We start from the raw sequence: 12,860 nt of genomic DNA, 5'->3' as shown, positions 1-12,860 counted from the left end.
GCCCCGCTTTGTGGCGCTGTAATGTAATACAAGGGCGTGGTTGAGTACTCTATTGCCGTTTATTTAAGTTTGGCGGCACCAGAGAACACGTGCCGTTCTTGTCAGATTTGCGATGATTAAAACGATACACCTACCTTTTAGTATACTCATATGACAAATTGAGCACACACATTATAAGCATGCAGCGATCGGGAAAAAATTGATACACGCACCAATTGCATACAGATCGGCGCGAGGATATATGACTGAAGATTGGCATCGCCAGGCGTTAGAAATAGGAACTGGATATACATGTAGTTGGATCAACAGTAAATACATGTACGTGAACGTACGGCGAACTCCAATCGAGAAATATCTGGTACCATCAGGTAATGCGCAGTGGCTAGTGATCACATGTATTACACATTTTTCTTTTCTTTTTCTGACATGTGCAAGGAATAACATGATGTTTTATAGATGTAATTATCCATTATTTATAAGTTGCTTTGAGCAATGGCTATCCATCTGATACTAATGGGTCGGGATGGGCTTGCACATTAGGGCTCTTTCTATAATTACGATGCTCAGATCCATCCCTTTCCTGTCAAATATGGAACAGTAGGGGACCGTATATCCTGCTGATAAGGGAACCATCTTGGACGTATGGACGAGGCGTGCTAGTAATCAGGGTAACGATAAGTGACAAAAAAGGGGGCTGGTAATTACCATTAAAATAATGACTTTTATTTCCATGCGCCATACGGATTTGTTTCAAATTTACCAAACTCTTGTTGGCGGCGCCTGTGGTGCGACCGACTGTAATCAGAGGCAATGACTAACATGACAACAAGCTCCTGGCATGCCTGGTGGCCGTGGCTCAATACGACAGTAGATTTGGCACTTTTAGGGAGACCGCGGCGACTAATGGGGCTGCCTGCAGCTGTTGACACGGCCAAGATCTGCGGTAATCAGCAAGGAATGTTGGATGTCGCCTAATGAACTGATAACCCGACTGATCATTTTGACACTACCCGCGATAGTGTACGTCTCGTTGATCTCAACGCCCGAAAGTTGCGGCTGGCCAAATTGGGCTTAGCTGGTTGGGGGTCGAAGGGATGCAAGGTGGGTGGGTGGGTGCAAAAGTCTCGTTCGGTTATTAGCCGAGATCTCTCTCTTGATGATCGACACCATTTCCCAAATCCCCCGAAACGCCAACGTGAGCGCCTGTCCCATTGCTCGACATCATGATCAGGAGCTCGAACAATGGCATAGGCATTCGCGTTGGCGTTTCGTGGATTTGCGATCGTCGCAGCAGCCACGCGAACATATAAAACGGGAATGGTGGTGTCGCTGCATCAAGTTCATGTAAAACATTGCCCCAAACAAAATCTACCCACACATAAATCTACAATCCGTGCTCAAGAAAATTAATTGATACAGATTGATAAATTGAGGCTTCGTTATCTAATTTTCTAATTATTCCTTTTTCGTCAGACAGCTAATAAGCAGTTAATCAACAAAGGCATCCCGATGTGGAAATTAATTAAATTAATTTCATTAGTCGTAATGCACGCAGTTGGGTAGGACAGTCAATCAATGCACCGCCTTCAATTAAGGTATGACAAGTTCACGTGATGGTGAGTTTTCGCAAATCATCCGAAACACCATTGCGAACGCCTGTCGCATTGCTCGAACAATGGGATGGGAACGATATAAAAGCATGTACAGCTCGTATTCAGCTTCTGTGGTGATTATTGTGATTCCAGGTCTTGATATCTGATGAAGACAAATCTCAAAATGGGTCGAGGGCATTTGCCTCCCGGATTTTTACCCCCCCCCCTCGGACATACCCCCAGAATTACCCCCCCGGACATTTAGCCATTTGGACAATTACCCCCCAGAATTTTACCTCTAAGCGAACATTAACCCCCGATTTCCTCAGGATAACTAATGGACGGCTACTGGAGAAACAATCTTCTCAAGTTTACCTAAAACGACAAAAGCAATGGCCGCATCGTTGAAGCATGTTTTCCGATTTTCGGCAAAGTTGTCCAAATGCGGGATCCTGCGTGTACCCCACTTGTCAGGAAGGTGCGTATTGTATTCGTATTTCAACAAGGTTCATTCAAATGTTCGGTTTTGATTGGTAATTGGCTTAGATTCCTGCTGAATAACCAGAAAAGCGCTGTGATTTTCAACACGAGCATCCGTATTTCGCCATGACCCCAACTACTAGTACTATATCTCGACTTCCTGACTGACACCAAGCAGGGGCGAAACGACGTCATCTATCAAAAGCGTTCTGGTTTATTCTACAGAAGTGCACCCACCTCGATTTATACATGGCAATAAGATAGAATTTGTACTGTGTAGGGTTGGCCTTGGGCCCTTTCATGTCAACCAACCTGTAAGTAAGTAACCTGTCATTCTGTTTTCAATAGACGAGTTGCCATTTGTCGTACACTCAGCAGTGATTCCAAAGACCCAGATACTGGATCAAAAGCAAAACTAGATCTTGCAAAGCCTAAAAATAGACGGAAAGAGATAGATGAAAGAAAAGTGGAGGCTGACCGAGCTAAAGAAATTGGGTGAGTTGTGTCATGCTTTCTTGGTACTTTACATTAGATGTCATCATTTCTGACATGGCCTTGAACTCCTGATAACCTTGCCTGACAAAAGATAGAAATTGTTTTCTTTGTTTTTTTTCAGTTTAGATCATAAACTTGTGAAAGCAGCGGAATCAGTTGCAGAGTCACTTGGAGGAGATGTGAAGCAGACCCAGTCAGACCTGCTACAGCAGCTCAAGGTGCATGCTACTAAAGCAGTTGAAGAGGAACCAGAGCAAGTGCAGAAAAAAAGCGCTCAATCTATGAGCATGGGGTAGGTGATGTTTACTATCTACTGTAGGTAATATTGAACTAATCTGTGTTTATGATGGCCCAGATCATACCCCAAGAGTTCTCACTTTGGATGAGGGGTGGGGGTGCATATCACTGCACTTTTTCTTTAGTACATATCGATTGTCCATTCTCCTTCTATCTTACAGTGATCTATTATCCAGTATGAAGTTTGAAAGAACGAGTAAGTATTTCATTTTAAAATTCAAAGCTACTCCCATGGTCACATTATATTTTGATACAATGTGACTTCTGTAATCAGGACACCTCCTATTAATGACAGCATTTGTTAGTTCCAAGGGTGACTTTAATAGAGGTTCTACTGTAGATTTATTAAAATGAAAAAAGCTATTCGGTCCAACCTTTTTGTGATTATATATATATATATATATAGGTTCATACAAAGGCAATCATCTGAATATAGGTTCATACAAAGGCAATCATCTGAATAGTAAAAAGGTTTAATGGCTACTGTCAGAATCCTTAGAAACTGCAGCATGTTCATTCTTCTGCAGCTTCGAGAAGACGAGGAGCACCCAGTAAGCCGAGAGCAAAGGATTCCTCCTCTTCCTCTGATGATGATGATACCCCACGCAAGAGAGATCGCTTCCCCAATACAATTGCACAAAGAGAATTCCAACAGTCAAGGTATGGATACTTACTAACTGTCCTTGTATTTTGTACCGAAGCTACTTTTGCTATGGGGCTGCACCAACTACTCTCTCGTCTTCCTTGATCAACTTGTTGAATGTCGTAGGCTGCCGATGATGAATCTGGGTATTGTGTAATAGTTCTATCCAGAATGTCAAGGTGGCAGCAGTGTACTGACGCATTGCATTGCGATCATCATCACCACGGTTCCTTTGTATTGTTGCTTCATGAATCATTACTTTTGTATACTTCTTGGATTTAATATTCTTATAATGAACTAGATTTTGAAGGCACGCTGTTGATCAAACTCATTTTCAATTGCATGAATATGTACAGAACATAAATTTCAACATTGCCATTGTGTAGACATACTTCAAATAAAGAGTTTCAGAAAGGTTGTATGGATGATAACTGAACGACAGCATTGTGTATTAGGCCATTTCTGTTTTCCCGACCCATGATTATGATACAGTGTACCCCTTTAACCCGCACCTATATCCTGTACCGTATACCATTGTAATGTCGACTTAAAAATAGAACTTATCATTTTGTTCTTATCAGTTTCAGAGAGGAAAGAGTAAAGTCTATGGAGGAAATATTTAAAGGAAACCGACTGAATATCTTCAACACCAATGATGACTTAGAAGTAGAAAAGAAAACCGGTATGTTCAGATTTGCAATCCAGTTTGTTGACAATTCATCGATCTTGATAGATGTACAGAGGGAAAGCTTATGCCTATTGTACAATGCCTAAGACCAGGTATAAGCATTGGTCGAACAAGACTGTTGGCTTGTAGGCTGATCTGAACTGAGACTACCCCAGACTTATATCGAACAATAAGTTTTCTGCCATTCAGAGAGGAGGCCCGTTGCCGTAGCCAAGCCCAATAATGAGGATTTCTGAAATTAATCCTTTTTTCTGATGCTACAAATGTATACTTGAACTTGATATCACACTGATGCTTGATTCTTGTTGAGAAATTGGCAAGGCATCAAACTTGTAAAATACTTGTTCAAACTCACAGCTTTGGAGTTGAGGTTTAGTTTGCCTGTTAGCCATGGCTTTCTCAGTGCTCTGAACAAGTCTGGCCGAAGGCGAGAAGTTCCACCTACATTTGATAGATTCCCTGTAAACCCTGAGACCACAGAGATTGATATAGACACAAAAGGTCACTTTAAATTTGCCTTAGAATTAGTATTTCAAAAAGCTGTCCATATTTATGGCATTCTTTGGTACAAGGGTTTTGATTTTATGTTCAGGTTCTTGCAATAACTCGGGTAGACTTCGTTTGGGAGAGTTTGCTATCGCCAAAGGGTTGGTGTAATGCCAGAACTTGTTCGTGTTATCAAAGTAAATGTATAAACCATTTGATAATCCCTTAGAGTGGCTCTTAATAGTGCAGTGTCAGTGAAGAATTGAAATATCTGTGTCGTCGATAGTCCAACAACACCCTGGAGGGTTGTACAGTCAGAAGACACGACAAAAAACAAACAATGTCTTTTCTATGACGTTCAGGTACGTGACACCAAGAGGACAGGACAAATATTGCTTATGAAAACATGACAAGAGTTTCTTGTTGGTAGGGCCAAGTTGAACCGGGACAAGTAAAAGTGAAAGGATGTCAAAATAAACTGAATGAACTTTGTGACAGGTTTTCATTGTGTTTGTAGGGAGTCAGTTGCTCCTGGAAATATGCTGCATTTCTGCAACTCGTTTGCTCAAGGGATGGCCATCAGATCGCGTATCAGTCAAGATTTCAAGCTTCTGATATTTTTTAAGACTGTAAATATGTTATGTTAAGACACAATTTTTATCTTAATTTCCTTTTAATTGTCATGCCTTTCTCAGGCCTTGAATTCCAAAATTATTAAGGCATCCATTTTAGAGAACCATTTTGGCCTTGGGTACTGGATGAAAGAAGATTGAGAGGGCACGAAGGCCATTTCAGAGGGCACTGACTGCCATGGTAGTGCTGGCCGTCCTGCTGTCTGTGTCAATTAAAAAGAGATGTTTTAATGGGTTGGTCCTTTAAATCTCACAACTAAATGATAACGAGTTCCATCACCGGTCGTGTGTAATGATCTCAAAGGAAAATTCATTGCATTTTGGGTGTAATAAGTGCAGAATTCCATATCTGCTTTTTCAGAAATCATCAGTACACCTTTTCACTATCACGTTGTATGTTCTTGGGGACATCTGCCTCTGGCCACCAAGAGATAAAAAGTGAACTGACAGTTTCATTGTTATGGGCCATTATGATCAATTTGAGTTATGAAAAGGTTGATTCAATCTAGTCATTATAAATTTGTTGTCTTCCCTACTAAATGATAAGACCGTTAAAAGCTTTGACATTCCACCTGACAATGGTTACTTCTTAACTTGAATGGGTGGGGTACTGTTGCCATAAGGTTAAACCAACAAACAAATGGGCAAAGTGTAATCCTATTGTCGTGACGAGAGATCAAAAGTGTTCTCCTGCAACTTGCTATTCAGAGGGGATTCCTCAACGGGACAGGTGTAAATTGGGTTATTGTTGGTCTCTGTCACTGTGGCACTACCACGAACCCTATGTTGTTCCATAAGTCCTTTGGCCCCTGGCACCGTACAATAGCTCTGCTTTTGAAGTTATTAATATAATACTTCTATTGGTGGCAAAAATTGTGTAGGTAACTCGAAGAATACCAGGGAGCAAAGCCACGCTTTGTGTCAAGTGATATCGCCCAATTAGGAGTAGCAAGGTAAATAAATTCGGCAGGTATGAATGCTTGCGATGAGTTGTTCCCCCAGGGGGCGGAGGGTTTGTACTCAGAAGTGAAAGGGTCATCCAACCACAGACCCTTATGATAACAAACTCAACGACAGCACTTTGTGAGTTCAGAAATCGACATGTTATTCTTGGTAACAGTCATATTTTTCGAAAAGGGAATGCGCAGTGGCAGAGTGATCGGAAGGTAGTCGAACGGTAGTCGAACCGAGGCTCGATCGCGAGCCCTGCACTACTGCTGACCTGCAAATACTGTATTTGCTTTGAATTCCTAAACCTAGAACAGGAGTGGTCCTGATCTCCCCATCGGACGATGGCAGTTTTCGGGTCGTCCTAGCAACCAGCCAAAAATGAGGTTAAGCCCAATACCCTAAAGGTCGTATTGAAATTCACCACAACTTTATGCACTAGTTTATTTTAATCCAACTGTTATCGGATTTAGAATTGGATGTGTTTATAATTCATAAAAAAGGATGTTTTGAGTATAGAATGATGGGAATGAGGAATTGTACATCACCATGGGCACAGTTTTGCAATTTTCATGTTTTCTGTGCAGAGTGAGGGGTGAGGAGGAGGATGTATTTCTTGCATTTATACATGTAGGTTTACAAAAGAATGACGGGTCCAGATTTTACTAAGTTTTAAAATGGGGTTCTAGGGGTCATCCTCAGAAATGATGTATTGTCCACTCTGGAAATTGAAACTACTCATGACAACTGCTCTAAATTGGCTCTTCAGATGAAGTATATTTTTTTAAAATGATGACTGATGTCCTGATTAAGACAAGAGTGAACTTTCCCAACCTTTCCCCATTTTGCTATAAAAATTAAGTTAAAATGTTGAAGTTGAACTGTCAAAATGGAAAAACACTCAAGCTGATGTCTGGTTTAATAGAAGAAATTCACCCTGAATAGCATTTCTTAGAATCCTTTAGTGTGCAACTATTTCAGACAGATTCCATATGAGATATTTGCCTCCCAGACCTAAACTGCCCTGTCTGGTCCATTTTGAACATGTTCCCAACTCCTCTATTTTGATTTCTCATCAAACCTCTCTACATTTCTCCAGCAGACGTTAATAACTCAACCAACAGGTTGAATTCTTGGCATATCATCACGGTGACCTCAGAACGATTTCGTAGTCTAATGGTCCACCTTGGGGCTAAGATTAACACCAGAAACTTGGAAACGTTTAGATATGACCTCCATTGCTCATGACATCCTTGATAATAATAGCAAGAACCTGTTTGGGTACTTGAAGGCTAAACTGGCAATAATCTCGATATTCATAAACCGTTATATAGGCTGCTCCCCGGAGCCAGATTCGTCTGCCATTGTTAAAGTTACAAAGTTTGACCAACTACAATAGTGCTAATCCTCACCCTAGATCGCTATGGAAACAAAGCCAAGTTTATCCAGAAAAGTTGTGTTTGCTTGGAGAATCATGTCTTGAGCATCCCCTTCGGACCCAACCCTGGGACATTTACCAGGCCAATATTTCAATGGTCTGTTTAAGCCGATATGTCATCCAATGCAAGATTAAAGAAACAATGCTATTTCGGGTTAAAAACGACTGTAGATAGTACCACAAACAATAATAACTCACGCTAAACCGATCACGATGACTACCCTGATGACAATTTTTCCAGCCATTTTAACACAGGATTAGAGTTAATGGCAGCACGTTTCAACACGGTCGAGTTGAAGCATCAGAAGTCTAAATTCTTGCCATTTTCTCCAAAGAGATACCGCAAAAGTTGCTGGGAATGAGCTCGGTGAGGTGAGAGATATTTGGTCATGTTTGTTCTGGGATGGGAGAGAGTATTGAAAGTCGGTGACCAGTTCCTACGATGGTGATTCCCATGCCCCGGTGTCTCCATGAAGATCAGAGGTGTAGTCAGGCAGAGCCTGGGTCATGATGCAGATTAGGCTGGGGTTTAACTTTATTGAAAAGGGACATCTCTTAATGTGGTTGAGGCAAAACAGATTTGACCTACTCTTTAAGTCATTGGGCTCAAGCTCTTAAAGTTCACTAATAAGAGGCACATTTTGTCATTATTTGTTCAAGAGTCTTTTTACCTTGGTATATATGTGTGATATAGGGATATCAATATGTAAACAAAATTGAGGTTGAAAGATACCTACTAGGTATTTTCCATGTTTTGTACATTGTACCCTTGTATTTCAGCTGAGCGCCAGGCCCTTGGGCCTCTTGTTATTTCTTTTAGTAGTGAATACATCATCAGGGGATGGCTTTGTTAATTGTCCGTCACAAATATTAGTTTTTGGCCAAAACTTTTATCTTTTCACTCACAAATACATCTCATTCTGTATAGATCTATCTAATTTTGTGCATTTAATGACTATATTTTCAGTTGCTGAGCCACCAAGTAATCCATTATTTGATGAAGCTGATGCTGCCGAGTTCCTTCGCCTGTCATCTGCTCCCCCAGCCAATGCCTTTGAAGAAATGATACAGTGGACTAAGGAGGGGAAACTCTGGCACTTCCCAATTGATAATGAACAAGGTGGCACATACTTCTACTTTCCTTGTACACTATCATGACTGTGAAGATGCTTTCTGAAACTAAAAACCCAGACTAGTGTTCAATTTGCTTTGCAGATTTCCTTAATCCCTGTACCTGTACTCTACCTTTTGTTCGAGTTCTCAAAATTTTCGCATTTGTACAATTTTTTCCATGCACTGTGCCTCATGACTCATATCCGGTTCAGTTTTCAGACTTTGACCCATGCCAGTTCACACCCCCCTGTATCATCATATGAAAATTTCTGTCTTGTAGGGTGGGATGAAGAGAAAAAAGTTGGATTCCATGAGCATGTTTTTCTGGACAACCTCTTGGCGGATTTTCCTCAGACGCCGTCAATCCAACATTTTATGGAGCTTGTTGCGACTGGACTTTCAATGAATCCATATCTGACTGTTGAAATGAAGAAGGAACACATCAATTGGTTCAAGGAATATATCACTAGTAAAATGCATTTGATAGAAGATGACACTGATAAAGCTGCTCAAGAGAGTCTAAGTTGAGATCTGATTTGATTTTAGATGTGATCTGTTTCTGTTTTAAATAGTCATTGCAGATAAGGAATTTTCTGAATTATCATAGTGAGATATTATGCATGGATGATATTCTGATTTCATTATGCAAATTGAAAGCTTTTGTTGGATTAAAAAACGTCATTTCAAAAATTGCATTTTTTGTTTTTTTCTGAATTCCACGAATTCCCTTGTTGATACAACCATAATTATGTAGGGATCTGGGTGCTTCATGTACAGGAAGGCTGAAGATGTACTAGTTATCAGTTTGAATATGTACATGGGTGTCATTTGATCCATGAAAATCTTGCCTTGCATGAACAATTAAATGTTGAAATTCAGTGCCACATTTCTAACATAACCTTTCAAAGCCCTTCAGAAAGCTCTTCAGAATCTTTCTCCATGTGAAAGGCGGCCACAGTAATGGCCATCCCCACACTTCTGACTTCCCTGGTCAATTCAGTGAGTTGTCTCTCCCATAGATAGGAAATTTGCATTTCGATCCGAAAATCTCGTCGGATACCCCAATGTGAAACGCGGTTTGAAAAAATTGCCTGCTGACATATTCACAGTAGGCTTTAAGACGAGATAAAAACCAAGAGTTGATACAAAAATCAAGGATATTTGAGTAAATGACAGAGTTCACTCAAGGCCAGGTCGAGTTAAATGTGGTGGGTTAAATTTCAGCTGAAATACTTGATGCTGGTCCAGCTATGCTCCTTCACACCACTAGCTCTTCGCGGAGGCGCTCTCAAACTTCGGGCTGCCGCAGCTTGGCTTTTGTGATCAGTTCGAAACAGTGTAACATGAAACCACCACGGCCCAAAAATCGCTTCTCAACTGTCTAACACTTAACCCAAAATCACGAAGCTGAAGGGAGTCGCCAACTTTTTCTTGATTTCAAACAGGAGGTATATTGTGTGTCGGAATCAAATCGCCAGTCAGAAGAGGCGAAGAGGCCCACGAGGTGCGCCCCAACACCTATACTTGAAGCTGCCGCATAAACTTGTCAAGTGGGGAAAACATACGGAAAGTTACGGAAATGGTGTAAGTTCAACATTTCTTGTGTTAGCCTTTTCAAAGTTCAAGTTTTGCAATCTGGGCAATCTCATAAAAAAAAGTGGTAATGCGCCAGAAAGACGTTTATGGCACCCGCACCTCGGCGTGAGACCTAATGGATGAGGAATTGAAAACATCGAACACCGCATGTCACATGGCGACTAATATCTGGCCTCGACGAGAAAGAGAGCTACGGGAATTCGTCGACTTCGGATCTATCAAATTCTTAGAATAAGATCAATGAGGGCATAAGAAATCTGTATCTTTTAAAATGTTTCCAGTTTGAGTTTTAGGGTGTGCGTGGTCCGTCGCTTTGCAGCTTGCCCAAGTGGTTCGGTTGCTCATATATCAGGTGTGTCAACAATGGACGCGGCGCGGGCACGTGCGAGTCATCAAATCATCAACTCGACACCCATGCCACTTCATAACAAGCATAATTTAACAAGATAATGTAGCTATAACCGTATCATGGCAGATTGATTGGACCAAGGATCAAAATATTTCGCCAAAGTTGTCATTTTGATTGAATCATTCTAAAACAAACAATCGGGGTGGATCTTTCGTCTTGGACATGCCGTCTTTCCAATCGGACGTGCTCTCCTTGACAGCGCGATCCGCGGCCCGTGACGACTTGGCCACCCACATGCCCTATCCTCGTCCACCATCTTGAAAATATCAGAAACAATCCCAAACACCAAATCATATTTACCCTGTCAAATCGTGCAATCAACAAAAGGGTGTGTCTCCAGGTGCGTGAGGCCAGCAGACGTTGATACCATTGCAAAGACAATCACAGCCCCTCCTTCGGTGTTAATGAAAAACTGATTTGATTCTTTGAAAAGCGTTTGACAGTCGTGCAAAGTCTGGACTTCCAGTTGTCGACAATGGGCGTAAATTCACACTCTTGAGTGAAGCGTGTGGGATATTCGTACTATCTTCTATCAAATCAATGGTAATTAAGTAACACTTTCAGCCTGACATGTCGAGCAGACGACAGAGCCGTTACAAAGTATAAATCAAAGCAGGTGATCAACGGGCAGACGCGGGTGGAGCGAAGACCACGCGCTGCCTTGATCTCTGGTGATCTGGCAGTAGTGTTCTTGCGAGAAACCGCATCTCAGACCCCATAAGATGATTGATTTGTCACAAAAAATCTGTTTGGTAGAAAAATCTCAAAAATTGTTTCCCACACCCCACCACCACCATCAGACCAGAAAGGTGGCTACGCCCCTGACGATGCCTACTCTGATCGGTAGAAATTAGGGAATTGGGTGATTGAAAAAGTCTTTTTTTAACCTAATATCTTGGGATACTCCCGTTTCGAGCCGATGCTTGTTCACAGGAATATTGAAGTACATGAAACTGGCTGCCTTTTAGTGGCTGGGTTTTCGATACAACATCATGAATGTGTAGCCTTGGGCAGCGTGGTAGACATTCAGCCAGGCATCTTTCAACCAGTGACTGCCATTGCTCAGTTGGCTGTCGAACTTGCACCTGGTAACCTACTAAAATGAATTAAGGCCGAAGCCGAATTTTAAAAGTTTTCGAGACTTGCCAAAATGAGCAAAAGTAAACATTCAACAACCTTTTTTTTAATTGGAAAGCTCTGCATTGTGATTTGATTTTACAAGTCGTGGTTGGATTACATACGAAATCAGAATTCAACAATTTTGATTCGTTCATTGACTTACTTCTAATTTTTCAAACGTTTTCAATGAAATGTTTAGCAGCACTTCATCTGACATTTCTATAGCATCTTGACATTGTTAATACATATTGAAACGTATACCGGTAAGTGTATTGTACGGTGGCTGGGAAAGGACATCACATGATTTTTTTTTCAACCGGAAAAAAAAAATTCAGGAAATATCTCGATCAATGCCGAGATATTCTCTCGAGCGATCGCGATAATACAAGTCGCAAAACTAGTCGCTACAAAGATGGATATTGGGCTGGATTTCGGATGAGGCTGGAAAAAACAATTCGAGTTGTTTGTAGTAGCAACTGGTATGGCATGTTAGTCCCGGATGCCCCCTATTTCCTCACACCAACCACGTCCTCCTTGGATCTCGTTTTTTCCCGCCATTGTCATTTTAAAACGAACAAAGATGGAAAATTGGGTGGATTTCGGATGAGGCTGGAACTAAAATTCGAGTTGTTTATTGTATTGTATTATGTCCGAGGAGGTTGGGTCGGGGATCACTCAATGTAACACAAGATAAAGAGAACAGTCTAGGGACATTCGTAATAGCGCCACCGAACTGAATGCTCACTCTACAGGCAAGGCATGAAGCTATACCAAGAGTCACAAATTTGGCCTATAGTTGAATTTTTGCGGTTCAAACCTGACCTCTTGAACGAGTTACCGTCGAGGGACTGGGGTCAAAACCTCTTAGTACCTGCCTGATATGCCTTGTTACAAAACATTCACCTCAATTTTTTATTTAATTTA

The 12,860-nt window shown here is 41.3% G+C and overlaps 1 protein-coding gene across 1 annotated transcript; it reads left to right on the top strand.

Annotated features, from left to right (window-relative positions):
- The first annotated feature begins 1,978 nt into the window (after positions 1 to 1,978).
- LOC135488097 (small ribosomal subunit protein mS31-like) lies at positions 1,979 to 9,492 on the top strand. Its single transcript, XM_064772534.1, has 8 exons — positions 1,979 to 2,070; positions 2,421 to 2,567; positions 2,689 to 2,859; positions 3,026 to 3,060; positions 3,392 to 3,524; positions 4,089 to 4,189; positions 8,667 to 8,819; positions 9,093 to 9,492. Exons 1-8 carry the CDS (start codon positions 1,985 to 1,987, stop codon positions 9,338 to 9,340), a joined length of 1,074 nt encoding a protein of 357 aa, XP_064628604.1. The 5' UTR covers positions 1,979 to 1,984; the 3' UTR covers positions 9,341 to 9,492.
- Positions 9,493 to 12,860: the final 3,368 nt, after the last annotated feature.

Source organism: Lineus longissimus, chromosome 5 (assembly GCF_910592395.1).
Source record: "Lineus longissimus chromosome 5, tnLinLong1.2, whole genome shotgun sequence".
Classification (NCBI taxonomy): Eukaryota; Metazoa; Nemertea; class Pilidiophora; order Heteronemertea; family Lineidae; genus Lineus; species Lineus longissimus.
This window is presented reverse-complemented; position numbering and strand designations above follow the sequence as displayed.

What these genes read in the sequence shown, in the direction of transcription:
- LOC135488097 (XM_064772534.1), top strand. Translation starts at nt 1,985, where the DNA reads ATGGCCGCATCGTTGAAGCATGTTTTCCGATTTTCGGCAAAGTTGTCC. An exon ending in GTACCCCACTTGTCAGGAAG is followed by an intron (nt 2,071 to 2,420) that starts GTGCGTATTGTA and finishes TGTTTTCAATAG; the next exon opens with ACGAGTTGCCATTTGTCGTA. An exon ending in TATGAAGTTTGAAAGAACGA is followed by an intron (nt 3,061 to 3,391) that starts GTAAGTATTTCA and finishes ATTCTTCTGCAG; the next exon opens with CTTCGAGAAGACGAGGAGCA.